The following is a 25,938-nucleotide window of genomic DNA, read 5'->3' as shown; positions in this document are numbered from 1 at the left end:
GTTTAAACCAGTTTCTACATAATTATAGGCATGAATAATCAACATTATTTTATCATCAGGACCTATATTTTACAGGGAATTCAAATTAAAAGCTGTTTGAGATACAATGGAAAGAGAGATGGATTAGAAACCAAGACACCTGAATTCTAGAACTGGTTGACACTACTAAACAAGCTGTGTGATACGGAATATGTCACTTAGCCTCTCTGGATCTTTCTTTGATGTAAAAAGAGAGGGAAGGAAAATCACTAAGCTTTCTTTTTTTTTTAATTTTTATTTTATTTATTCATTTTAGAGAGGAGAGAGAGAGACAGAGAAAGGAGAGAGAGACGGGGGAGGAGCTGGAAGCATCAACTCCCATATGTGCCTTGACCGGGCAAGCTCAGGGTTTCGAACCGGCGACCTCAGCATTTCCAGGTCGACGCTGTATCCACTGCGCCACCACAGGTCAGGCCACTAAGCTTTCTTTACTTCATATAGCCACATGGACATCTGAAGTCACCTCTAACTCAAATTGACCAAAACAGAATTAATTGCCACTTCTCTAAATACACCCTTTCCATATAAGTAAATGATACTATCATCTACCAACCTAGTTCAAGTAAAAAAAAAACAAACAGAAAAAAATTCCTTATGAGTTGCCTTTGATTCATCTTTTCTTTCATTATCTAACTCTAATCCATCTTCAAATCCTATTGGTTCTACTTCCAAAACATATCCACTGCTACAACCCTACTCCAGTAATCTCTTGTATGTACTGTTGCCAAAGATTCCTAATCCCCTACTTTGCCTCCACTCTTGCCCTTTTTTAGCCTGTGCCAAGATATTTAAAACATAAACCAGGCAATATCACTCTCCTGCTTAAAACTCCTTAGTGGCTTTTTATCACACTTGGCATAGGCTACAAGCCCTTTCACCTCCTCTCACTCTTCTCCTTAGGCTTTAGATGCATGGCCCTTTTTTCTTTTCCTTCCATCTCACCAAACTCTTGTCTGCCTAGAGCCTTAGCACTTGCTATTGTTGTGTTCTTGGAATATTCCTCCCCCAAATGTCAACATGACTGGCTTCTTGCCATTTTGATCTCAGCTCTATCTAGTTTCCTCCTCCCAGTACCAGTATTGTTTTACCATATCCTATTTTATTTTATTTTTTTGCTATCTGAAAACAATTTATCTCTTTGTCCCCTTAGTAGAAATTAAATATCTTCATATTAGGGTCTAATTCCTAGCTCAGTGCCTGGCACATAGTAGGCATGTAGAAAAAAAATCTGAATACATAGAAAGTTAAATATAAAGCCATTTTAATGATATCAAAATTTATATTAATTACATAAACCAAAGGGTGTGTTTTTATTTTTAAAGTCTGAGGACCTGTTGGTTTTCCCTTTATTTAATCCTTCATACTGTATGAACATTACTGATTACATATGCTTGTGCTAGAAATACGACTGTAAATAAAACAATAGTAATATAATTACAGGTAGCTTTCCCCCCAAGTAGTTTTCCAATGTACCGTTCTATCCATGTCTTCTCCCACACTACTACATTAGTGCAAATTTCCATCTTCTCTGGCCTAGAGAATTGCCTTTCTGTGTGTTTTTTTTTCCCCTGTAAATTCTAATCTCCCAATAATCTATTCTCCAGACTGCAGCCAGCAGCTTTTCAGTCGCTATTGTACCCATGCTTGAAAACCTTCGGACTTTTCATTGTTCTCAGGATAAAGACCAAAATCTACCCTACTCCACCACCTTACCTCACGCCAGCCCTCCCTCCCGTTCTGGTTCCCGCCTGCCACCTGGCTGGTAGCCCTGGCTTCCCGTTTCCTGGACAGTTCCACACTGCACCCATTTCACCTACTTCGTATATTCAGATTGTCCCTTCCTCAGAGAAGCCCTTCCGGTTAGACCAAAAACCACGCCCCATCATACAGCTTCACGTCACCAAGGGCCTCTCTTTCAGAGCTCTTATTTTATAAATATATACTTCTGAATATGGTAACTTGATTAATAAGTGTCAACGCGAGCTTATGCTCAATAGCTATTTGCGGAAGAAACATACTAGATGCCCCACACTCCTCGCCCTTTCCCCTAGGGCTGCAGCGCAGTGATTACGCATTAAGCCCGCGCCAGGAGAGATCGCACGGAACGCCTGCGCGAAGAGGCACGCATGCGCAGAGGATCGAGAGCGCTGACAGATTCTCGGTGGCGGCGGCGGCGGCAGCGGCGGCGGCCCTGGACTACAGGGAATGGGAGTCCTAGATCTCTGACTGAGCACCGCCCCCACCTCCCTGGCCCCCGACATGGCTCAGGAGAAGATGGAGCTAGACCTGGAGCTGCCTCCGGGTACGGGCGGGAGCCAGGCGGAGGGCAGCAGCGGCGGCGGCGGCGGGGGCCTCAGGAGGTCTAACAGCGCCCCCCTGATCCACGGCCTCAGTGACACTTCGCCGGTGTTCCAGGCCGAGGCGCCGAGCGCCAGGCGGAACAGCACAACGTTCCCGAACCGCCATGGCCTGCTGCTGCCAGCGTCCCCCGTCCGCATGCACAGCAGCCGCTTGCACCAGATCAAACAGGAGGAGGGCATGGACTTGATCAACCGAGAGACTGTCCACGAACGCGAGGTGCAGAACGCAATGCAGATAAGCCACTCCTGGGAAGAAAGTTTCAGCCTGAGTGACAACGATGTGGAGAAATCAGCCTCCCCGAAGCGCATCGATTTCATTCCGGTGTCACCAGCACCATCTCCAACCCGGGGAATTGGGAAGCAGTGTTTTTCACCATCCTTGCAAAGTTTTGTGAGTAGCAATGGATTGCCTCCAAGTCCTATTCCCAGCCCAACGACCCGATTTACTACTAGGAGAAGCCAGAGTCCAATTAATTGCATTAGACCAAGTGTTCTTGGACCATTGAAAAGAAAATGTGAAATGGAAACTGATTATCAGCCAAAGAGATTTTTCCAGGGCATCACCAACATGCTTTCTTCTGACGTTGCACAGCTGTCAGATCCTGGTGTGTGTGTATCTTCGGATAATCTTGATGGAAACAGCAGCAGTGCTGGATCTTCTTGTAACTCACCAGCGAAAGTCAGCACTACCACCGACTCTCCGGTGTCACCTGCCCAAGCGGCCTCTCCATTTATTCCAGTAGATGAACTTTCATCTAAGTGACTCCTCCACCCATCCCGAGACTCGGTTGTTTTTTTGTTTGTTTTGTTTTGTTTTTTGCAATGGAGAGAAAAATCAAGTTGGAGCAAGCACTGAACTTTGTCAATTAATTTGAGGCTATTTCCTATGTGACCCTTTTCCTTTTTTGGGATTTCCTGAACTGTTGATATTTTAGAGAACTTTTATGTGAGGTTCCTGCGGATGCCCTTGAATTCAGTGTAGTAATATTTTCAGACGTTTTCCCAATAAGTGTGTTGAAGCATACATCTTTACGCTGCTAATATGTCTAAATACATATGTTATCCCTTGATTTTTTTAAAAATAATTGAGAGCTCTATTTATTTATGGGATTATTAAGTTCTGATGCAAATATAAATGTTGAATTAATCAGTATAGTAAACTGATGTTTTAAAATTCTGTACTTCATGCCCACACTAATTTTTAATGTTATTTTTAGTGATTGCTAATTTCTATTTGATGAACAATAACTTAGATATTTACGCTATTTTTTAAATGTTAGTTAATATCAATCCAGCTGTTGTCTGTTTTATCCAGGAATCCTTGGGATATTTAATTTTCTGGGTACAGAAGTGGATGGTATTGGGGAATGATAAAAATACAAAGCAAACGTTTGCAACAAACTTTTTAAAATTAAATATAAAAGTAAACATTTAAGAAAAACATTTTCAAATGAAATTTAGTAGTAATTCCAGTAAGTATAACTACTCCACAGAAAATGCTTTTTTTTTTTTTTTTTTTTTTTTTTTTTTTTTTTTTTTACCAGAAAAAAACTTCCCTTGGGTATAATTCTAGAGTGAAATGGGACGGTGCCTGGCAGTCTTAGCCCACTGCACATAGACTGAGGCCAGGTTCTTTGTACCACTGCAAACGTAAAAGTTTTTCAAAAGTAAAAAATGTGTAGGAAGCTCTGCTGAACTTCAGCAGAGCCTTTAGTCAGATAAAACTCAACAATTAATATGCTTTAAATATCCAATTGTGCCTCAGTGAAAATCGTTGCCAATAATAAGCCAGAGCAACTTTGCGCTGCTTTTTTGCTCTGCCCATCTGTCACCTTCCCGGTTTTCCCTGGCTCAGGAAGGAAGCAGCTGTTTCCTTGCCAACAGGTCCTTCCTCTCCACCACCCACCAAACTAGGGCATCATCGGTTAGACAGAGGTACAGTGTGACTCAGATTTCTGACAGTGAGCAATAACAGGACTGTGAAGTTGTTTCAGGAACTGAGCAATAACAGGACTGTGAAATTGTTTCAGGAACCTCTGTGGTTAAAGCTACAGCTGGAGTTGAGTGCCTTGGGGATGTCAGTTAATTAAGGGTCAATGACTTGCAAGAGAACATCATTGGAGAGCCACGTGCATAAATCATTTATTGACTTAGGTTTTGTGAAAGGTAGAATTGTGAAATGTTCTGTTCTTTGCTTTTTACAATTAAGACAAAATATGAAAATATTTAATGACAAAATGTTTTTATATTATACTTATATTATTCTTAACTAGAAAAAAAAAGAATAAAAGGACAAAGGGGGAAAAGTAAAAAGACTAAAAGAGAGACCAAGACAAAAAACTCTGGCTTTTTAAAGTTATTATCTACAGAGACTTGAACAATTCTGTGGAATTTTTACAACTCTGAGAATAAATGGAACTGGTCAACTTTTAACAGTTGCCTCAAGAATTCAGTAAAATTACGTCGAGGGTAAGATCATGTTCAGAGGCCTAAAATTCTCTCTTAGGTAATAGTGTTCATGTAACCCAGTCCTGATCTTGTTCTTCAAATTCAAATTTGTCCACCTTCCTATTGGGCACCTTGACCTGCTTTCAGAGTTACTTTAATCTTAGCATCTCTAAAGCAAAATTTATTGTCTTTTCATTGAACCCGTAATTGAATTACCTAAATTGATGATGTCACTGCTATCTAATTTCTTAAAGTAGAAACCATGGGAAATATCTTGTCTTTTCCTTTTCTCTATCTGTCACATTCAGCTTAATCACCAAGTCCTGTCTACTTCTGAAGTGAATCTCAAATATCTCTCTTTCTATATCTCTATTGCCACTGATTTAGCGTAAGTTCTGGCCTAAGTCATCTGCCAGCCTATTTTCTTATTTCCCTTTTAGCCCAGTCTTCACACTGCCTTTAAAATGATCTTTCTAAAATATGTACTTGATTTTTCACCCTCCTGCTTAAAAACTGTATGCTTCCCCATTTCCTACAGTTTAAGGAATGCTTTCTTTAGCTTGGGTGTGTGTGTGTGTGTGTGTGTGTGTGTGTGTGTGTGTGTGTAATTTTTTTTTTAAATGAACTGGCTATACTCTTAGAAGCTCTAATCCTCTCTCTGTTCATCCTGTCCAAATACACATGCTTCCTTTGTACTCTGCAAACACTAGACTACTTGATTTTTTTTCAATATGCCTTGTAGTTTCATGTATTTGTACCTTCGGATAGATCTTTCCTTCTCCTTAAAATGCTATTTCTATCCTTTACAGCCAGGCAAATGTCTTACTTCTTTCTATTGTATGTGAATTTAATTATGAATAATGTATACCTGCTGATTATAAAAGTATTTAAACAATGCATATATCTATACAGTAAAAAATGAAACTCTGCCTTTTACTGTGTAAGATTCATCTTCCCTTCCCATAGGTAATTTCTGTCAGTAATTCTGTATATATTGTACTAGATGTGTTATTTCATATTTCTATGTATATATGTATATAAATTCAGAAAACTAGTGTCATTTACATCTCCTTTTCTTTCCTCCATATCTAATCATTCCTCGAATCTTATTGATTTATTTTCCAGACTCTATCTTCATTCTTTTATCTCTACGGCCACCCTGATCCAGGATACCATCATTTTCTTTTTAGGCTTCTGTAGTTGCCTTCTAATTCCCCCCATTTGTCCCCTTCACACTTGCTCTAGTTGGCTACCCATTTTTCTCCATGTGGCAACTATAATAATTCTTTTAAAATTGCAGATCTGATTCTTCCATCTCCCAACTTTATATCTTCTCATTTGCTACCTGTTGTCGTTATGGGATACCAAAATGTGCCAGTTCTGGCTCAGAAGGCCTGATGGAATCTGTCCCTTGCCTCTCCCTCCCCTTGTTTTCGGTGCTTGCTTGCTTGCTTGTTAAATAATTATGTCTCTCCTATTTTAGGTCTTTTTACCAGATCATTTTCTTTGAAAGTATAGAGAAACCTTTATTTCTGTAAGCTTATTTTTCTATATAGGCAGTAAGTTTTAAATCAGATGAGTCTAAGAGTTTTATAGACAATTTACATTATTATGTTACTGTTTGTAACTTCAGTCATTATATAATGTAAAGACTTAGATCATGTAAGAATTATCCTTTAAAAAACATTTTTTAGGATATTAGTATTGCTAATCTACAAATTTTGTGCTAGAAATCCCAAAGCACATAACATTTAGTTACATTATAATTTGTCATATAATACAGACCTCTGAGGTGTATTTTCCTTTATTATATTTGTTAAAGACACTATGTAAATGGAAAAATGATTAATGGTCACCAGATTTGCAGCTGCTGGATATCAGAACCTTTAAGCATACTTAAAAGATTGATTATAATCAAGAGTAACCTGTATCAGATTGCCTTCCAGTGATTCACATTAGATCAGCCAGTTACATACCTAGAGCAAGAAACCACGCTTAGATATTTGGCAGTTCAGTGGGGAAAGGGTCAAGATTTATGAGAGAAATAGGATTGAGAATATTTTTTTCTTAGGGGAGTGTTTATGGATGAGAAAGTTTGAAGATCCAAGAGAGGTGGGAGATGGAGGAATAGTTGCCAGAACAACAAACCAAAGATGATGATATCACTTACATTTCCTGGATGGCATCAGGGAATGGAAGAAAGAGTTAGTCTTGAAAAGGAGGTCTGGAAGCATTTCTTCTTCTTTTTTTTTTTTTTTAAACGGGAAGGGGAAGGACAGTGAAACAACTAAGCAAAGATCAGTAAATGAATTGATTTGTTGTTTCAGGAGTTTGGAGGTATGAAGTATTTGAAAAACGAGAAGGATTTGCATCTGAATACTTCTGTTTTCCAGTTATTGTGGAATCTACAATATTTGAGGGTGGGGCAAGAATAGACTTAGAAGTTTGAGTGAAATAAAGGTTTATTGTTGCCTCTGAAAGTCTGTAAAAGAGTGAGTAGAAGGTTTATTAAGCCACATTGGATGCCATGTTGCAGTTGGATGGCAGATGCAACAAAGAAGTGGATTAGATTGACCTAGGTTTGGGAGTTGGTTAAGTACTAGGTACTATGTAAAGTCCAGTGTGTGAAACAATGTTTCCGCAAAAAATGGAGTTGAATGATGGGCTAAGGCTTTGGGGATGGTAAGAGAAGTCATCAGGGAGTTATGGGCTGTTTCTTGCAGTCTTACATTACAGTCAGCCATGGCAAAGTATACAGAGAATCTGATCTCATCACAGAACTCTCGCATTAGCAGTTTTGCCCATGTTTTTCATGGCCAGTTTTCTTTTGAAAATCAATCCTGCTTTAGCAAGACTTGAGTTGCACTTATTTGATAAAAAGAGAAATGTTGAACAAGATTGCTCATTGTAGCCAAGACAGTTCTTTATGCCTTCCTTAAATTGCCATCCAAAGGAAAAAATGTTCTTATAAGTAGAAGTGACCTTTATATAAAAAAAAATTATATATAAAGTACTTGCTATACGTCAAGCACTGTTCTAGGTGCTAAGCAAATGTGTTACTTCATTTACTCTATCATCTGAGATAAATGCTATTGTCCTCATTTTATAGATGAAGCAGTGGAGGCACAGAAAGGTTAAGTAACTTGCTCAGCATACCAAAACACAGGTAGGCAGTATATTATGATTAAGAACACAGATTGTGGAGCTGGGTGACTAGTACGGATTAGATGGGTCACTGTATATGAAGTCCTTACAGCAATTCTGGGCAATTTCTGTTGAAGTTTTAACTATCATCATTGTGATGCTGGTGGTTGTGGATTTACTAACAAATGTTTTCTTTATCCTTCTTAACTGATGAGACTCTTACTTTCACACCTAGTAACATTATATTTTCTACCCTTCAAGGCATCCTATCCTATTATGAGTGTTTTGGGTGATGGAGAGGTTATTTCCTTTCTTTTTATTTTTTAATTAGACTTGTCATACAATATTATATTTATTTTAGGTATACAACTTAGTGATCAGACATTCATATAACTTAATAACTGATCTCCCCAATTAGTACCCATTTCACATTATACATAGTTATTATAATATTATTTTACTGTATTCCCTATTCTGTACTTAACATCCTATGATGTTTTTATAACTATCAAATTTTATATCTTAATCCCTTCCTCTTTTTCATCCAATTTTCCTGCTCCCCTGCAACCCATCTGACAACTATCAAAATGTTCTCTGTATCTGTGTTTCTTATTTTTTCATTTTTTTAAAATTGAATTTATTGGGCTGACATTGGTTAATAAAATTAAGTAGGTATCAGGTCTGCAGTTCTATCATCTGTATATTGAATTGTATGTTCACCACCCCAAGTCAAGTCTCCTTCCTGTTCATTTATTTATTATTATTATTTTGATGGGTTTTTTTGTTTTTCTTTTCTGAAATGAAGCAGGGAGGCAGAGAAACAGACTCCCACGTGCGGCCGACCTGGATCCACTGGGCAAGCTCACTAGGGGACTGCTCTGCCCATCTGGGGCGTTGCTTCGTTGCAACCAGAGCCATTCTAGCGTCTGAGGCAGAGGCCATGGAGCCATCCTCAACACCCTGGCCAACTTGCTCCAATGGAGCCTTGGCTGCAGGAGGGAAGAGAGAGAGAGAGAAGGGAAGGGAGGGGGGGAGAAGCAGATGGTCGCTTCTGTGTGCTCTGACCAGGAATAGACCTCAGGACATCCACACGCCAGGCCGATGCTCTACCAATGAGCCCACCAACCAGGGCCTTCTTATACATATTATTAATTTTTAAATTTTATTTAGAAAATTAACTTTAACATGGTGACATGGATCAATAAAAGTACCTAGGCTTCAGGTAAATATTTCTATAGCATTTGAACTGTTGATTATGTTGTATACCCATCACTCAAAGTCAAATCATTTTCTGTCACTTTACGTTTGTCCCTCTTTACTTACACCCTTCCTCCCAACCCCTCTTCCACCCCCCTTCTCTCATCCCCTCCTCAGGTAACCACTTCACTTTTATATATGTCCATGAGTCTTATATCCCACCTATGCGTGAAATCATGCAGTACTTACCTTTTTCTAATTTACTCATTTCACTCAGTATAACATTCTCAAGGTCCATCCATGTTGCCGTAAATGTTGCCATGTCATCACTTCTTAATGATGGCTGAGTAGTATTCCATTGTATATATGTACCACACCTTCTTTATCCAATCCTCTATCAATGAACACTTTGGTTGCTTCATGTCCTGGCCACTGTGAATAATGCTGTGGTGAACATGGGGGTGCGTGTATCTTTACGTTACCAATTTTTTTTGTGTTGTGGGTAGATACCCAGTAGAGGGATTGCTGGATCATATGGTAGTTCTATTCTTAATTATTTTGGAGCCACCATACTTTCTTCCATAATGGTTGTACTAATTTGCATTCCCACCAGCAGTGAATGAGGGTTCCTTTTTCTCCACAGCCTCTCCAGCACTTATTATCTGTCTTGTTAATAACAGCCAATCTAATAGGTGTGAGGTGGTATCTCATGGTAGCTTTGATTTGCATTTCTTGAATAGCTAGAGAAGATGAACATCTATTCATATTACTGTTAGCCATTTTTATGTCTTCTTGGGAGATCTGTTCAGGTCCTCTCCCCACTTTTTTTTTTTTTTTTCTCTCCCCACTTTTAATCCTTTGAGTAGTGAGTTTTTTTTCATGCTTGTGAACCCTCTGAAGTGAGTTTTGTTTTTTTTGTTTTTTTTTCAAAAAATGAAATTAGTTTCAGTTACAGTTTTATTAACTTAAAATCATATTTGTTTGATAATCAATTTATGGAAACAAGAAGAACATACATTTGCCTTTATTAAATGTTGCCTTACACATTTTTAAAATAAAAATTTTTGTTGTGCAATTCTCACGTACCTCCCATCTGTAAATAAAGAAGTATTAATATTAGAAGAATCTAAATATGTACTTGCCTATGATGATATTCTTAGGACAATTTAAAGGTATTTTTATTTCTTACATTTAAATTTTTTTCAAACTGTGATATTCCTTAAAACATGGATGCAGGCAAAGTGGTTTGTTAATGTTCAACGCACATCACCCTGTGTTCCTCCATTTACACTTCCTTCTTGTGTGCTGACATGCGAAGCATTTTCATCCTGGCTTATCCTCGGAGGCTGTTGCAGGGACTGGCTTTGGGAAGTGACACCCTGAAAGACGAAGGCTGTTTCCTACTGACAATGGTCGGCCTCCTCTGGGTGATTTCCTCTATTTCACAAAATCCTCCAGCTCAAAGTTTAAAGACTTACATGTACAATCGTACTCTGGATGGTCAGGAGGCACGAGGATGTACATGAATACTTGTACTGCTCAAAGGGTTAATTGGATTATTTGCTTATTTGTTGCTGAGCTTTGTGAGTTCTTTATATATATATTATCAGAGCTGTTGTTTGCAAATATCATCTCCTATTTAGTTGGCTACCTATTTGTTTTGTTGTCAGTTTCTTTTGCTGTGCAGAAGCTTTTTAGTTTGATGTAGTCCTATTCATTTATTTTTGCCTTTACTTCCCTTGCCTTTGGGGTCAAATTCATAAATTGTTCTCTACAGCCAAGGTTCCTGAGCTTAGTACCTGTGTTTTCCTCTATGTGATTTATTGTTTCAGATCTGAAATTTAGGTCTTTGATTCATTTTGAATTAATTTTTGTGCTAGAGGACAAACTTTAGTCAAGTTTTATTCTTTTGCATGTCGCTTTTCAATTTTCCCAGCACCATTTACTGCAGAGGCATTCTTTTCTCCATTGTGTGTTTTTGGCTCCTTTGTCGAAGATGATTTGTCTATATATATGTGACTTTATTTCTGGGCTTTCGATTCTGTTCCATTGGTCTGTATGTCTTTTTTTTTTTTTTGCCAATACCATGCAATTATACTATAGAGCCATGATAATGCTGTTTTCATTATCGTGGCTCTATAGTATAATTTGAAATCAGGTAGTGTGATACCTCCAGCTTCATTCTTTTTCCTCGGGATTACTTTGGCTATTCGGAGTTTTTCATGGTTCCATACAAACATGGTAATATTTTGTTCTATTTCTTTAAAAAATGACATTGTGGTTTTGATGGGCATTGCATTTAATTTGTATATTGCTTTGGGTAATATAGCCATTTTAACTATGATTCTTCTAATCCATGAACATGGATTATTTTTGCCTTTTATTGTGTCTTTTTCAATTTCTTTCAATAATGTTTATAGTTTTCAGTATATAGGTCCTTCACATCCTTTGTTAAGTTTATTCCTAGGTTTGTTTGTTTTTTACAATTGTAAAAGAAATTGTTTTGAGTTCATTTTCTGATGTTTCATTATTGGAGTATATAAAAGCAGTGGACGTTTGTATATTGATTTTGTATCTTGCGACTTAACTATAATATATTGACCTACTGTTTCTGTTAGTTTTTTGGTGGAATCTTAGGGGTTTTCTATATACAGGATCATGTCATCTACAAAACTTGATAACTTTACTTCTTTTCCAATATGGATGTCTTTTATTTCTTTCTCTTGTCTAATTACTCCAGCTAAAACGGGTCGGGAATCTTTTTGGCTGAGAGAGCCATGAACGCCACATATTTTAAAATGTAATTCCGTGAGAGCCATATAACGACCCGTGTATATTATGCATTATCCAATAAAAATTTGGTGTTGTCCTGGAGGACAGCTGTGATTGGCTCCAGCCACCCGCAACCATGAACATGAGTGGTAGGAAATGAATGGATTGTAATACATGAGAATGTTTTATATTTTTAATGTTATTATTTCTTTTATTAAAGATTTGTCTTTGAGCCAGATGCAGCCATCAAAAGAGCCACATCTGGCTCATGAGCTATAGGTTCCCGACCCCTGAGCTAAAACTTCCAGAACTATGTTAAATAAGAGTGGAGAGAGTGGGCAACCTTGTCTTGTTTCTGATTTTAGAGGAAAAGCCTTCATTTTTTCACCATTTAGTATGATATTAGCTGATGGTTTGTCATATATGGCCTTTATTATGCTGAGGTACTTTCCTTCTATTCCGATTTTATTGAGTGTTTTAAATATAAAGGGATCTTGTATTTTTGTATTTTATTGAATGTCTTTTTTGCATCTATTGATAGGATCATATGATTTTTGTTCTGTGATTCATTGATGTGGTGTATTGCGTTGATTGATTTCCATATGTTGGACCATCCTTGTGCTCCTAAAATGAATCCCACTTGATCATGGTGTATTATTTTTTGAATGTGTGGTTGTATTAGATTTGCTAGTATTTTGTTTAGGATTTTTTCATGTGTATTCATTAGAGATACTGGTCTGTAGTTTTCTTCTTTTTTTTTTCTTTTTTTTTTTCCCATTTTTCTGAAGCTGGAAACAGGGAGAGACAGTCAGACAGACTCCCGCATGCGCCCAACCGGGATCCACCCGGCACGCCCACCAGGGGCGACACTCTGCCCACCAGGGGGCGATGCTCTGCCCATCCTGGGCGTCGCCATGTTGCAACCAGAGCCACTCTAGCGCCTGGGGCAGAGGCCACAGAGCCATCCCCAGCGCCCGGGCTATCTTTGCTCCAATGGAGCCTTAGCTGCGGGAGGGGAAGAGAGAGACAGAAAGGGAAAGCGCGGCGGAGGGGTGGAGAAGCAAATGGGCGCTTCTCCTGTGTGCCCTGGCCGGGAATCGAACCCGGGTTCGATTCCCGGGTCCTCCGCACGCTAGGCCGACGCTCTACCGCTGTAGTTTTCATTTTTGTGTTGTCCTTGCCAGGTTTTGGTATCAGGGTTATGTTGGCCTCATAATATGCATTAGGGAGTATTGTTTCTTCTATTTTTTGGAAGACTTTGAGAAGATTAGGTACCAAATCTTCTTTCAGTGTTTGGTAGAATTCACCAGTGTAGCCATCTGGTTCTGGACTTTTGTTTTGGGGAAGGTTTTTGATAGTTGTTTCTATTTCCTCCCTGCTTATAGGTCTATTTAGGTTTTCCACTTATTTGTCACTCAGTCTAGGAAGATTGTATAGTTCTAACAATTTACCCATTTCCTCTGGTTGTTGAATTTATAGTATTTTCATAATATTTTTCATAATATTTTACTATAATTCTCTGTATGTCTATGATATCTGGGATAATTTCTCCTGTTTCATTTCAGATTTTGTTTATATGAGTACTTTCTCTTTTTTCCTTAGTGAGTTTAAAGAGTGGTTTCTTGATTTTATTGATCTTTTCAAAGAACCAACTCTTTCTTGTATTAATTTTTTTCTGCAGTTCTTATTTTGTTCTCTTATTTAGTTCTGCTTTAATTTTTACAGTTTCCTTTCTTCTGCTGACTTTGGTTTGCCTTTGTTCTTCTTTTTCTAATTCTTCAAAGTGTGATGTTAGATTGTTTACTTGGGATCTCTCGTTTCTTGATATAAGCCTGAAATGATATTAACTTCCTTCTTCTTACTGCTTTCACTGCATCCCAGAAATTTTGATATGTAGTGTTGTCATTTTCACTTGTCTGTATATGTCTCTCTCTCTCTCTCTCTCTCTTTTTGTATTTTTCCAAAGCTAGAAGCAGGGAGGCAGTCAGACTCCTGCACGCACCCGACCAGGATCCACCCGGCATGCCCACCAGGGGGTGATACTCTGCCCATCTGGGGTGTTGCTTCGTTGCAGCCGGAGCCCTTCTAGCACCTGAGGTGAAGACCATGGAGCCATCCTCTGCCCAGGCCAACTTTGCTCCAGTGGAGCCTTGGCTGTGGGAGGGGAAGAGAGAGACAGAGAGGAAGGAGGGGGGAAGGGTAGAGAAGCAGATAGGCACTTCTCCTGTGTGCCCTGGCCGGGAATCGAACTCAGGACTTCCACATGCCGGGCCAATGCTCTCCCACTGAGCCAACCGGCCAGGGCTGTCTGTATATATCTTTTGATCTCTGCTTTTATTTCTTCTTTGACCCAGTCATTTTTTAGAAGTATGTTGTTTTATTTCCATGTTTTTGTGGGTTTCTTTACTTCCTTTTTACAGCTGAATTCTAATTTCAAAGCCTTATGACCAGAAATTCTGCTTGATATAATTTCAATCTTCCTAAACTTATTGATGTTAGTTTTGTGGCCCCCAATATATGTTCTATCCTTGAGACTATTACATGCACACTGGAGAAGAATGTATAATCCGATGTTTTGGGATGAAATGTTCTATAAATGTCTGTTGTGTTTATTTGGTCCAGAGTGTCATTTAAGTGGTATTTATTGATTTTTTGTTTGGTTAATCTATCTAAAGCTGTCAGTGGTGTGTTGAAGTCTCCAAGTATGATCCTGTTTTTGTTTGCTTCTATTTTTAGATCAGTTAGTAGATGTCTTATATATTTTGGTGCTTCTGGTTTGGTGCATATATATTAAGAAGTGTTATGATTTCTTGATACAATGTCCCCTTTATCATTATGAAATGTCCTTCTTTGTCTCTGGTTCCCTTTGTTGTCTTGAAGTCAGCATCGTCAGATATAAAAATGGCTACACTTGTTTTTCTTTGGATATAATTTGCTTGGGGAATCATTTTCCAACCTTTCACTTTGAATCTACTTTTGTTCTTGCAACTTAGTTGTGTCTCTTGCATGCAGCACATGGTCAGGTTTTGCTATTTGATCCAATCAGTGCCTCTTTATTGGTGAGTTTAGTCCATTTATATTTAGGGTAATTATTGACACTTGAGGATTTCCTGTAGCCATTTTATGTTTTGTTTTCTGGTAGCTCTGTGTCTTGTTTGATCCTTCTCTTTTTTGTTTCTGTCATTTGTTTTTGTTTGGTGGTATTTTATACTTCTTCTGGGGTTTCTTTTAAGCTGTGTGATTCAGTGATGGATCTTTTGTGGGTGGTTACCATTAAGTTATTAAGAGAAGAATGTTCATATATACAAGAGTCCTGTGTCTTATGAGTGCTTCTGCACTCCATCCTCCTTTGCTACTGCAGATATTTATCTTACTCTTCCCCTTTATGTTATTGTTGTCACAGATTATCCTTGTTTTTGTTGTGACCTTGTTGGAGCTTTTACTTGTAGTTTTGATTTGTTTTGTTCTTTGTATGTGGTTGAATAAACCTCCTTGAGTATTTCCTACAGTGAGTGTTTTTTTGGTGATAGATTTTCTCAGCTTCTGTATGTCTGTAATAGTTTTTATTTCTCCTTCATATTTGAAGGAATACATTGATGGATATAGTATTCTTGGCTGGTGATTCCTGTTTCAGTACTTGGTCCACTCTCTTCTGGCTTGTAGAGTTTCTGCTGAGAAGTCTGATGATAACCTAATGGGCTTTCCTTTATATGTTATGTTCTTATTTTCTTTAGCTACCTTGAAGATTCTTTCTTTTTCATTGATTTTTGACAGTTTTATCATGATGTACCTTGAAGTTGGTCTGTTTGAGTTGCCGTAACTCAGTGTTCTGTTTGCTTCTTGGATTCAAGGCTCTTAAGTCTTTTTATAGGCTTAGGAAAATCTCATCAATTATTTGTTTGAATAGGCTCTCCATTCCCTTCTCCCTCTCTTCTTCTTCTGATATATTCATTATTCTTATATTGCTCTTTCTGATAGAGTCAGACAATTCTTGTAGAGCTCTCTCAGTTTTTTAAATTCATTAATCTCTTTCTTCTTCTCTCTGTAGCATCTCTAGTTGCCTGTCTTTGATGTCACTGATTGTTTTCTGTATCTGGCTTGTTCTGTTAGCTAAACTTGCTACCTCAGTCTTGAGTTCATATATTGAATTCTTCATCTTTGTTTTTCATTTCAGTCTGCTTGGTGAGATATTCATTTTGTTCATTAATTTGTTTTCTGAGCTCATTAAGTTGCCTATTGGTGTCTTCTCTCAGATCATTGACTGAGATTTTTTTTCTGGAGATTTTTAAATTTTTTTTCTGAACTGTGTCTCTGTCTTGTGTAGCCATGGTATTTGATTTTTTTCTTCTTTCATGGTATTTTAGAATGGTATTGTTAAGAACCCTAAAAAAATTAAAAAATGAAAAATTTAAATAAAAATTACTATAAAAATATAAAATATTAAAAAATTATGACAAGAAGAAAAACCATGGAAAAAAAGATCAAGAGCAAAGAAGACATTCTAAAATGAACAGCACAAAAGAGCAATAAAAAATAAGGAAGATGAAATTCAAAAGAGAGAAAAGAGTAAGAATAAAAATAAAAAAGGGGTAAAAAGGAAAAATAAATTTTGGTTTTGAGGGGTTTCTTTTAGTAGGTGTCTATGTATTACAGCTTTCAGCTCTGTGAAGTTTCTGGGCTGTCCTCACTGAGCTCTTTGCTGTGGCAATGATGTAGGCGGGGCTGCAGTCATATTGGTGGGTGGGGTGTGTTGTGAGGACTTTCGGCTTCAGCTTTACTGGCTTAGCTTATAGCTTTACAGCTCTAGCAGTGGTGATTCAGGCGTCTGGGTTCTCCTTCCCATGTCTCAACAGACCAGAGGACTGGACGTGGAGCACCTTTGTTCTTCAGGGGAGAGAGTGGCTCTGGAAAACTAGCTGTGTGGTTTGTCTCTCCCACTCTCTGTAACATGAGATAAGGGAGGTGGGATCTGGAAGGCTGGGGGGCTGCACTTCAGCTTTCTCTGTCTCTGCTGAGTGTGAGCTGCAGGCACACCATGGGAACACTGGCCGTGACACCTTACTCTGGCTGTTTTGGTTTTTCTCCCCTAATGCCCCTCTATCTCAACACTCCTCCTGGCAGAAAAAGACCCAGTCATTCTGAGTTTTCCTCTTCTTACTCCTCAGACAAAATCCAGAGAGTCTGAGCTTCCTTCCTTCCTATAGTCCAGCAGAGAAAAAAAACAAAACAAAACAACCCAGTCATTCCAGGTTTGTCTCCTCTCCAAAGCCCATGGCAAATGCGTTTTATCTTCTTCTCTTTTACCCTGTCCCACCTTTAGTCCATTTGGTGTGTGAATCTTTCAGGCATGCCTGCAAGCCCAGCTGGGGTTCCTTTGCTGCATTATAGTTGTTCAATTTGTTGAAATTTCAAAGAGAGAGATCAGAAGTATCTCTCACACTGCCATTACTCTGACGTCATCTGTGTTCATTTATATTTTAGATTGCCCATATTAGTGAAATTGTGGTATTTGCCTTTCTATGCCTGAATTACTATACCCTCTAGGTTCATTCATGTTGCAAATGACAAGATTTCATTCTTTTTTATGGCTAACATTCCATTGTATTATATATATATATATATATATATATATATATATATATATATACACACACACACACACACACACACACACACACCAATTCTTTAGCCATTTGTCGTACCATTGGACACTTACGTTGTTTCCATGCCTTGGCTATTGTAAATAATGTTGCAGTGAAATAGAGGTGCACATGTCTTCGAATTAGTGTTTTCAATTTTTTTAAGGGAAATATCTTAAAGTGGGATTGCTGGGTCATATGGTAGTTCTATTCATAATTTTTTTATTATGTATGAGGAGGGGAGCCAGAGAGACAGAGTCCCGCATGCACCCTAGCTGGGATTTATACAGGGAGCCCCCTATCCATCGCCCATCTGGGATGTTACTTGACAACAGAGCTATTTTTAGTACCTGAGACAGAGGCCATGGACTTAGCACCTGGGGCCAACTCACTGGAGCCATCAAGCTGTGGCTCCAGGATGGGAAGAGAGAGAGATGGGAAGACATGGAGAAGCAGATGGTCACTTCTCCTGTGTGCCCTGGTTGGGAATCAAACCCAGGACATTTACATGCCAGACTGATGCTCTTACCACTGAGCAAACTGGCCAGGGCTACTTTTAATTTTTTGAGAAACCCCCATACTATTTTTTATACTGAGCTGCACAAATTTATAATCCCACCAACAGTGCATAAGGGATTTTGAAGAGAGTCTTATACTGAGCAGACATTTCCCTCTGTAATCTCCACCATTTAATTCAAGTTCAGTTCTTTGGAAAATGCAGAACAAGCCTTGTCTCTCTTTTTCAGATTATAGCCTTTCCTTCACAAATCAGAAACACTGATTCCTCTGTAATTACCTCTTTTGAATTTGAGAAATCTTGAACACTTTTTTCAGTAGCCTTCCTCTGTGAAAAAGGGCAATTATTACTTGGCAACCAAAATTTTCAGAAGATCGTGATCCTTTTAAAGACTGTTCTTCCTACTGAGAAATCAAAAGATGCTTTAATAATAGGAGCTGTTGCTAATAATTATAATAATTAGCACTAATATTTATTGAACATTCAATATGGTCTTAGACACTATTTTCAGTGCTTTGCTTATAGGAGCTTATTTAATCCTCATGACAACTCTGTGAGGTTGATGCTATGATTATTTCCATTTAACAGATGAGAAAACCAAATATATTTTCTTAAATCTAATATTTTTTTCCTTTTGAATTTAGGTCCTTTTTGTCTTTTCTTTAGGAACAAACTTTTTTAAAATTTGAGATAAAGCTGATTTTCCATCTTGCTAGTGCTGCTGAATCAAATATGTTTATAAAAATTATGACTTTAAACATTATGACCATATTAGAGGAAGCTATCTGGGAAATTTTTTTTTTTTTAATTTTTATAATACAGTGTGACTGTAAAGTCATGGTGCACTTTTGACCGGTCACAGGAAAGCAACAAAAGACAATAGAAATGTGAAATCTGTACCAAATAAAAGAAAAACTCTCCCAGTTTCTGTAGGATGATGTGGCAGCATGTGCACATGCGCAGATGATGATGTAACACCATGTATACAGCGGAGCAGCCCACGGCCATGCCAGTCGAGATGTGGATGGTACAGAGGAAAGTTCAGTGTGTTCTGTGGCTCGCTAAGTTCGAATCCGTGACCAAAGTGCAAAATGAATATCGGCACATATATAACGAAGCGCCACCACATAGGAATAACATTACTCGGTGGGATAAGCAGTTGAAGGAAACCGGCAGTTTGGTGGAGAAACCCCGTTCTGGTAGGCCATCAGTCAGTGACGAGTCTGTAGAGGCTATACGGGATAGCTACCTAAGGAGCCCTAAAAAATCTGTGCTTGAGCCCACATCGAACTGCACTGAATAGGTATGAAACTGGGAGAGTTTTCCTTTTATTTGGTACAGATTTCACATTTCTGTCATCTTTGTTGCTTTCCTGTGACTGTTCAAAAGTGCACCATGACTTTACGGACACACTGTAGGTAAAAAAGTTAAAATGGTCTAAAAGGAAATCATGCTTTACATATTTTTTAACTGACTTACTATTTGAAGTAAGAAATCCCCAACCCACATGTTTTATCTTTTGTTTATATGTGTATCTACACGTAAATATACATATATATATATATACACGCATACGTATATATGCTTTGTTATATTTGAATTATGCAGTAGCCTTGGTTGTCCTTAGGTAACTATTCCTAGGGAATTAAAAGCAAGAACCATTTTGACCTACCCCCCCCCCGTCCCGCCCCAAGAAAATCCAGAGTTAAAAATGCATCATTATTTAGAGGAAAAGTAACAGCAGGATTTAAATAATGATCTAAAACCTTTTACTACCTAAATAATAAAAAGCTTTTCTTCTTTCTCTATAAGAAGCTTTCCCCAAAAGGCAGAATGTTATGAATTTAAATTTATAACAATTGGGCAATCCTTGAAAAGCTATCATTTTTTAAAACTTTACTTCATAGAAAAATCACTTCAAAATTGAAAGAACCCCAGACGGAAAACCCCTTTGAACATATTTTAGACTTGGTGCTAGATTTCAAGTTTCAATGTGTCATGTGCCAGCATTAGGTCTTTTGAAACAAACCATCAAAAGCCACAATTTGTTCCAAAAGGTTAGTATCATTTTTGGAAGTTCAATAAATATAATCGTTTCAAAGTGACTTCTGGTTCTATTTGTGGCTTGGTTGAAAAAATAATTTTATAACAGAAAGGTTAGGCAGATCACAGTTAAGTTTTGTGCATGCACAACCTAATGTATGTGCACATGTGTGTGTGTGCACATGTACACACCCTCTGACCTACTATATGTGCCTTGCTCTGTGTGCTTGGAGCCATATTTAACTTTTCTTCCATTTTAGATTTTCTCTTATTTTTCCCTCCTTGGTTTTCTTAGGTAGGTTGGACTTTATAAATTACACACAGACACACACATACACACATACTGTTGACAAGAATGTTTTGTGCTTTGATTTTGCATCAACTTCCTGAATTCTAAGTGCTGTCCTGAAAGAGAAGTAGGTGTTTGGTTCTGGTACCTAGGGTCTCTGTGCCTGATTCCTATTTCTCCTTTTGAACTTCTGGAACAAATACTTGGGGAAAGGTAAAAATTGCTCATTAACAAAGTCTAAGGTGGTATGACTAAAAGTAGAGAACAGAGAATCTATTGCTTTTATTTACCTGCAAAAGTTCAGTTCTGTATCAGTGCCAGGGATAGTTCTGGTTCTTTTCCAGTTGCCTAAAATGGTCTTCTAAACCAAACTAACGTCCAAGGCTTGGCTAGCAAGGTCTGTTGTGAAAGAAGACAGATGAGAAAGATCTTTTGTGAACTTGCAAAGTAATATGGTTGGTTGAGGTAACCAGTCCTGTGATTCAGGCAATACCTTCCCCTTACTTTAAGGACAAAGAACAATTTTACTGTTACAATGCCAGGAGGATTACCGGAACTCCAGTGACAAGTAGCTATTGAGTGTTGATATCTTTTGGAAAGAAAAATATGAGATGTTCAGGAGAGAATGGGAGGGGGGAGATGCTGGATGGATTGGGTATTTCTTTTGGCATGTGAGCCCTCTCTTGGACTATCATTGTGAGCTCCTCGTTGAGTAAAGAATGACACTGGTGGTGATTTTCTTAACAAATATTGGCTTACTCTTTGTTTCACTTCGTTGGGGATTTGGAGTTAAATCAGGATGTGTTTAAGAATTTCATTGAGCCCTGGCCGGTGGCTCAGTGGATAAAGCATCATTCCGGCACAGCAAAGTAGTAGGTTCAAACCCTCATCAGGGCATGTATGAGAAGCAATCAATGAGTACATAACTAAATGGAACAGCTAAGTAGAATGAGTTAATACTTTCTCTCCCTCTCTGTCTCTCTCTCTTCCTCCCCCTTCCCCTTTCTCTTTCCCTTCCTCTTTCTTTCAATCAATGAGAAAGTTTTTTTTTAATTCTTTGAGTATCTTTCTCTTAATTTCTCTTCATATGAGTCTTCTGAGGGAAAAATAATAATAATAATAATAATAATAATAATTGCCAAGTTACTTTGAGTCAAGAATTACAATTCTTGGAGATCTTTACCTAACCAATTTATACCAGTTTTCTAACTCCGAATTAAAATTTTATATCTATCTATATAGTATTTCTAAAGGCTTCATTTTACCACACTACTTGTTACCAGATATTTCTAAAATGCAAAGCTGAAACGCAAAGTTGAATGACTACTCCTTAACTTCAGTATTAAATCAAATCCTGCAGCATGAGTAGAAGGAGGCTCCTCTTCCTCCGCATAGCCCCTGACCTCCAGGACTGTAGTCACGTGTGTTGCCTGAGGTTCCCCCAGGCTTCATGCTCCTAGAGACAGGCTGTCCTTTGACAAGCTGTGTCCTTGGCTTAGCATGGCTCTTCCTTCCTTCTTCCTGCACTGACCCTACCAACCTTCATTCCTTAACTAACTCTATCCAAGAAATACATCTTCTGTCCCTAATGCCTGTACATCGCATATAATAGCTCTTCAAATTTATTTTTAGTGAGTGAGTAATGGAAGGGTAGATGAATGAGCAAATACCACAGACTATTTTTAAGAGGAAGAATGTAGTAAGATTCTTAGCAGAACAAATCCAGTAAAACGGCTTGGGCTCTTCATGGTTTACCAAGAGACTAGAAATTTATTCATTAAGCAATTTTGTTTGAGCATCTATTATGTACCTCACACTGGCTAGTCTATTAGGATACATCAGTGTACAAAACAAGGACTCCTATTCTTGTAGAATATTTATTCTGCCTACATTCTAACAAGGTAAAGGGAGGAGTGACCGTAAACATAATAGATAAATAAATCATATAATGTATAGAGTGAGGAACAGCAAGGAGGTCAGGGTGCCTGGAGAAGAGAAACAATAGTTGGGAGGGACTTAGTGAAGTGGATCGAAGTGAGGATTGTTGTAAATACAGATTGGCACAGGGTCTTATGTGCCCTTGAATGATGGTGACTTTGGTTATAATAGATGGAGAACCACTGCAGATACTTAATCATGGAAGAGGCACGATGTTTTAAATTGTAAAAGGACACTCTTGCTGTTGTGACAGCAGACTGTGAAGGGCAGGAATAGACCAGGGGACAACTACGAGGCTTTCCAACCATTCAAGTAAGAGATGATGGTGGTTTGGATGAGGGAGGTAGCCAGGGGAAGGGGAGTGATGTTGGTTAAACTCTAGACATATTTTGAAGGTAGAGCCAACAGATTTTGCTAACAGATTTAAGGTGCATGAGAGAGAGAAGTTAATGATAATTCTAAGATTCTGGGCCTGAACAACTGGAGGGATGGAGTTGCCATCAACTCAGATGTGGAAATCTGTGAGTGAAGTAAGATTTTTTAAAATTATTTTTGACCTTGGATGTGAGAATCGGTGGAGAGCATTCAGAGCTCATTTTTGCACATGCTAAATAAATGATTCTCATTAAACATTCAAATGGCAAGGTCAAGGAACCAGTTGGATATTTCAGTCTTGAGTTCAGGAAAGAAGGCTGGGCTGTAAATCTACAGATGATTGAGAGCTGGTTGCCTGGGGATGGTATTTAAAATCAAGAGACTAATACATGCGATCACTAAGGTTAACCTGATGGTGTGTCTAGAATTCTAAGACCTGAATCTTGGGGCACTCTCTAACATGAAGAGACCAGGAAAATGATTCTGAGAAGGAGCAACCAGGGAGTTGAGAAAACCCAGAGAGTGTGGTATTCTAGAAACTTGGTGAAGAAAATGTGTGAAAAAGGATGCAGTGATCAAGTGTGTCCATCGCAGCTAGCAAGTTAGATGAGAACTAATCTTTGAGCACTGAATTTAGTAACATGTATGTTGCAGGTCACCTTGGTGTGAGTCATTGTGTTGGAGTGGTGGGATGGAAGCCTGATTAGATTTGGTTTAAGAGTGAATAGGGTGAGCTGCATTGGAGACAGCCAGATGGCTGGAGAAAAGAGATTTGGTTTTTTTATTTTATTTTTTTAGATCCTTGAGGATAAAGAACTAATGTAAAATGTCATCTCCTTCTTATTGGTAACGTGTTATTAAGCATCTCACAAGAAATATCCTATCATATATATAATTTTAGTTTGGGAAAAAAATAAGGGCAAATGAAACTTTCCTTTTTCTTTTCTTTTTTAATTGCAAGGGAAAAATCCATAAGTCAATGTTTTTACTCCAAACATGAGTAAACCGTTGAGCCGAAGACTTACTGATTCACTTCCTTCATGAATTCGTCTGGTTCATTTTATGCCCTTGTCACTTTTTTCTCTTGATGGCTTCTTTCCACTTCTAAATTAAAATTTAATTCCACACCCATGACACAATTATTTCTTTAGGTTTGGCCCAATTTCCTAACCCAAAGGCATTTTCCTCTCCAGTGAGTGCTGGGATTTTTTTTTTTTTTTTTGAAGTAGTTCATTGTCCTCTTAGGTTTTTTTTTTAGAAACAGACTTTTTTTTTTCTTTTTTTTTTAAAAAATTATTACTGAATGGCAGGAGAAGAGAGCACCAGTAATGATAAGAAAGAAAGAATACTTTCCTTACTTTGAATTACTCAGATTTCATTCTAATTATAAAATATTGTCTAGTTCATTCTTATGGATTAGTCAGTCTGTCCCGATTCTTTGTAGAAGAGGACTCAGGGACATCCAAGACATATTTATACCCAGGAGGGGAAAATGCCTTCTCCTGGAACTACATTTTTCTGATACTGCATTTCTAACTTTCAAGACTCCAATCAAGTGCTGCTGTCTTCAGGAGCCTTCTCTGCTCCCCCTGCTCTAGGTACTATTGCTTTCCTCAGAATCCCTGTGCTACCTACTGCCTGTAGCCCTTAATTTTGTTGTTTACTTGGGGAGGGGAAGTAATGTAAAGCATAGCCTCTTCAGACTTGTAAAACTGCATTCCAGACCTGGCTTTGTGATTTTGGGCAGATTACTTAATCTTTGTGTGCCTTTGTCTTTTTACCTGTTAAATGGGAGTCATTCTTACCTCAGAAGTAGTAAGGATTAAAGGGGATAAGGTTGGTAAAAGTATTTATCAGAAAGCTGGCAACTTGAATAAATGGGAACCTGAATATATGAAATATATTCTTTATATATTATATATAAATATATAATGACATAAATATATATAATATATGAAATAATCCCCTACCTTTATGAGCAGATTGCCTGCAAGAAAGGAACAATGTTTCTTTCCTAATACCAATTGTTATCTATGGAAAGAACTCAGTATTTAATAATAGTAAATAAATGGTGCTTAGGACATATGGAATGTTTGTTCATGGAAACTGTGATATGTATTGTTGCACATTGTGAGTGGCTTTAGTCTTTAGAAAATTTTAGAGACTAACATTCTTACAATACACAGTCTAGGGAAGTGATGTTGCAACTGATGGTCCATAAACTTTCCTTTTAGTTTTTCTAACACTCATGAAAATTTTGGGGATTTTCCCAACAATTTCACAGCCCAGAATATAGAATTCTCCTTTTAGCTTTAGCACAATCTACCAAATGGGGTATAATTAGGAGAGGAAATTAGGTGACATTTACTTTCAAGCAAACTTTGGTAAGCCATTTGAAACTTGAGATCCCATATTTGCTTAGTCAAGACTTTATTAAATATTGCCTCCAGTTGCCCATTGAAACATCTCAGAAGTCTTGACATTAAAAGTAGCATATTTCTGCCTGATCTGTGGTGGCGCAGTGGATAAAGCGTCGACCTGGAAATGCTGAGGTCGCTGGTTCAAAACCCTGGGCTTGCCTGGTTAAGGCACATGTGGGAGTTGATGCTTCCAGCTCCTCCCTCCTTCTCTCTCTCTGTCTCTCTCTTCTCTCTCTCTGTCTCTCTCCCTCTCTCTCTCCTTTCTAAAAATAAATAAATAAATAAAATTTAAAAAAAATTTTTTTTTAAAGTAGCATATTTCTGTTTAATGCACCTAGAAATGACAAAAATTCTCTATTACATCATGTTTATCAAATTAGGGTTACAAAATATGTTCATCAAATTTATAGGCCTTAAAAAAGGAATAATATAGATGATTTAATCATTCATTTTTGCAATAAATGTCTGGCCAATACACACTGTACCAGGCACTGTGCTAGGGCCTGCTGTTACAAAGAAGAATGAGCAAGTCCTGAAGCTGTTCTTGGTGGGTACACATGCAAATAAAAACCCACAGTGCTTTGAAGTACTGTGTTGTAACCTATGATGACCTATATCCAAGATGCTACAGGAATCCAGAGGAAGGAAACAACAAAGGTGTTTATAGAGGAAGTAACTCTTTAGCAGGTTGATAAGTAAATAGGCATTCCCTAGGGAGATGAGGAGGATGTGAAGTGTCTTTGCAAAGTGCAAAGGA

The 25,938-nt window shown here is 38.0% G+C and overlaps 2 protein-coding genes across 3 annotated transcripts in view; both read left to right on the top strand.

The window, feature by feature from the left end:
- PIP5K1B (phosphatidylinositol-4-phosphate 5-kinase type 1 beta) overlaps positions 1–25,938 on the top strand; it is a 387,055-nt gene that overhangs the window by 91,109 nt on the left and 270,008 nt on the right. Inside the window, exon 1 of one of the 2 annotated variants that reach the window (XM_066257136.1) lies at positions 312–447. The exons of the other annotated variant lie outside the window; for it this stretch is intronic. The gene's annotated coding sequence lies outside the window, so the exon portion shown is untranslated. Of the gene's footprint in view, positions 1–311; positions 448–25,938 lie in introns of those variants that run through there. 2 annotated transcript variants of the gene reach the window in all.
- Positions 319–3,465, top strand: PABIR1 (PP2A Aalpha (PPP2R1A) and B55A (PPP2R2A) interacting phosphatase regulator 1). The gene is made up of 2 exons (XM_066257137.1): positions 319–447; positions 2,091–3,465. Exon 2 carries the CDS (start codon positions 2,299–2,301, stop codon positions 3,160–3,162), a length of 864 nt encoding a protein of 287 aa, XP_066113234.1. The 5' UTR covers positions 319–447; positions 2,091–2,298; the 3' UTR covers positions 3,163–3,465.

The sequence above is a fragment of the Saccopteryx bilineata genome, chromosome 2 (genome assembly GCF_036850765.1).
Source record: "Saccopteryx bilineata isolate mSacBil1 chromosome 2, mSacBil1_pri_phased_curated, whole genome shotgun sequence".
NCBI classification, from domain to species: domain Eukaryota; kingdom Metazoa; phylum Chordata; class Mammalia; order Chiroptera; family Emballonuridae; genus Saccopteryx; species Saccopteryx bilineata.
The sequence above is the reverse complement of the archived record's forward strand: the minus strand, read 5'-3'. Positions and strand labels throughout refer to the sequence as shown.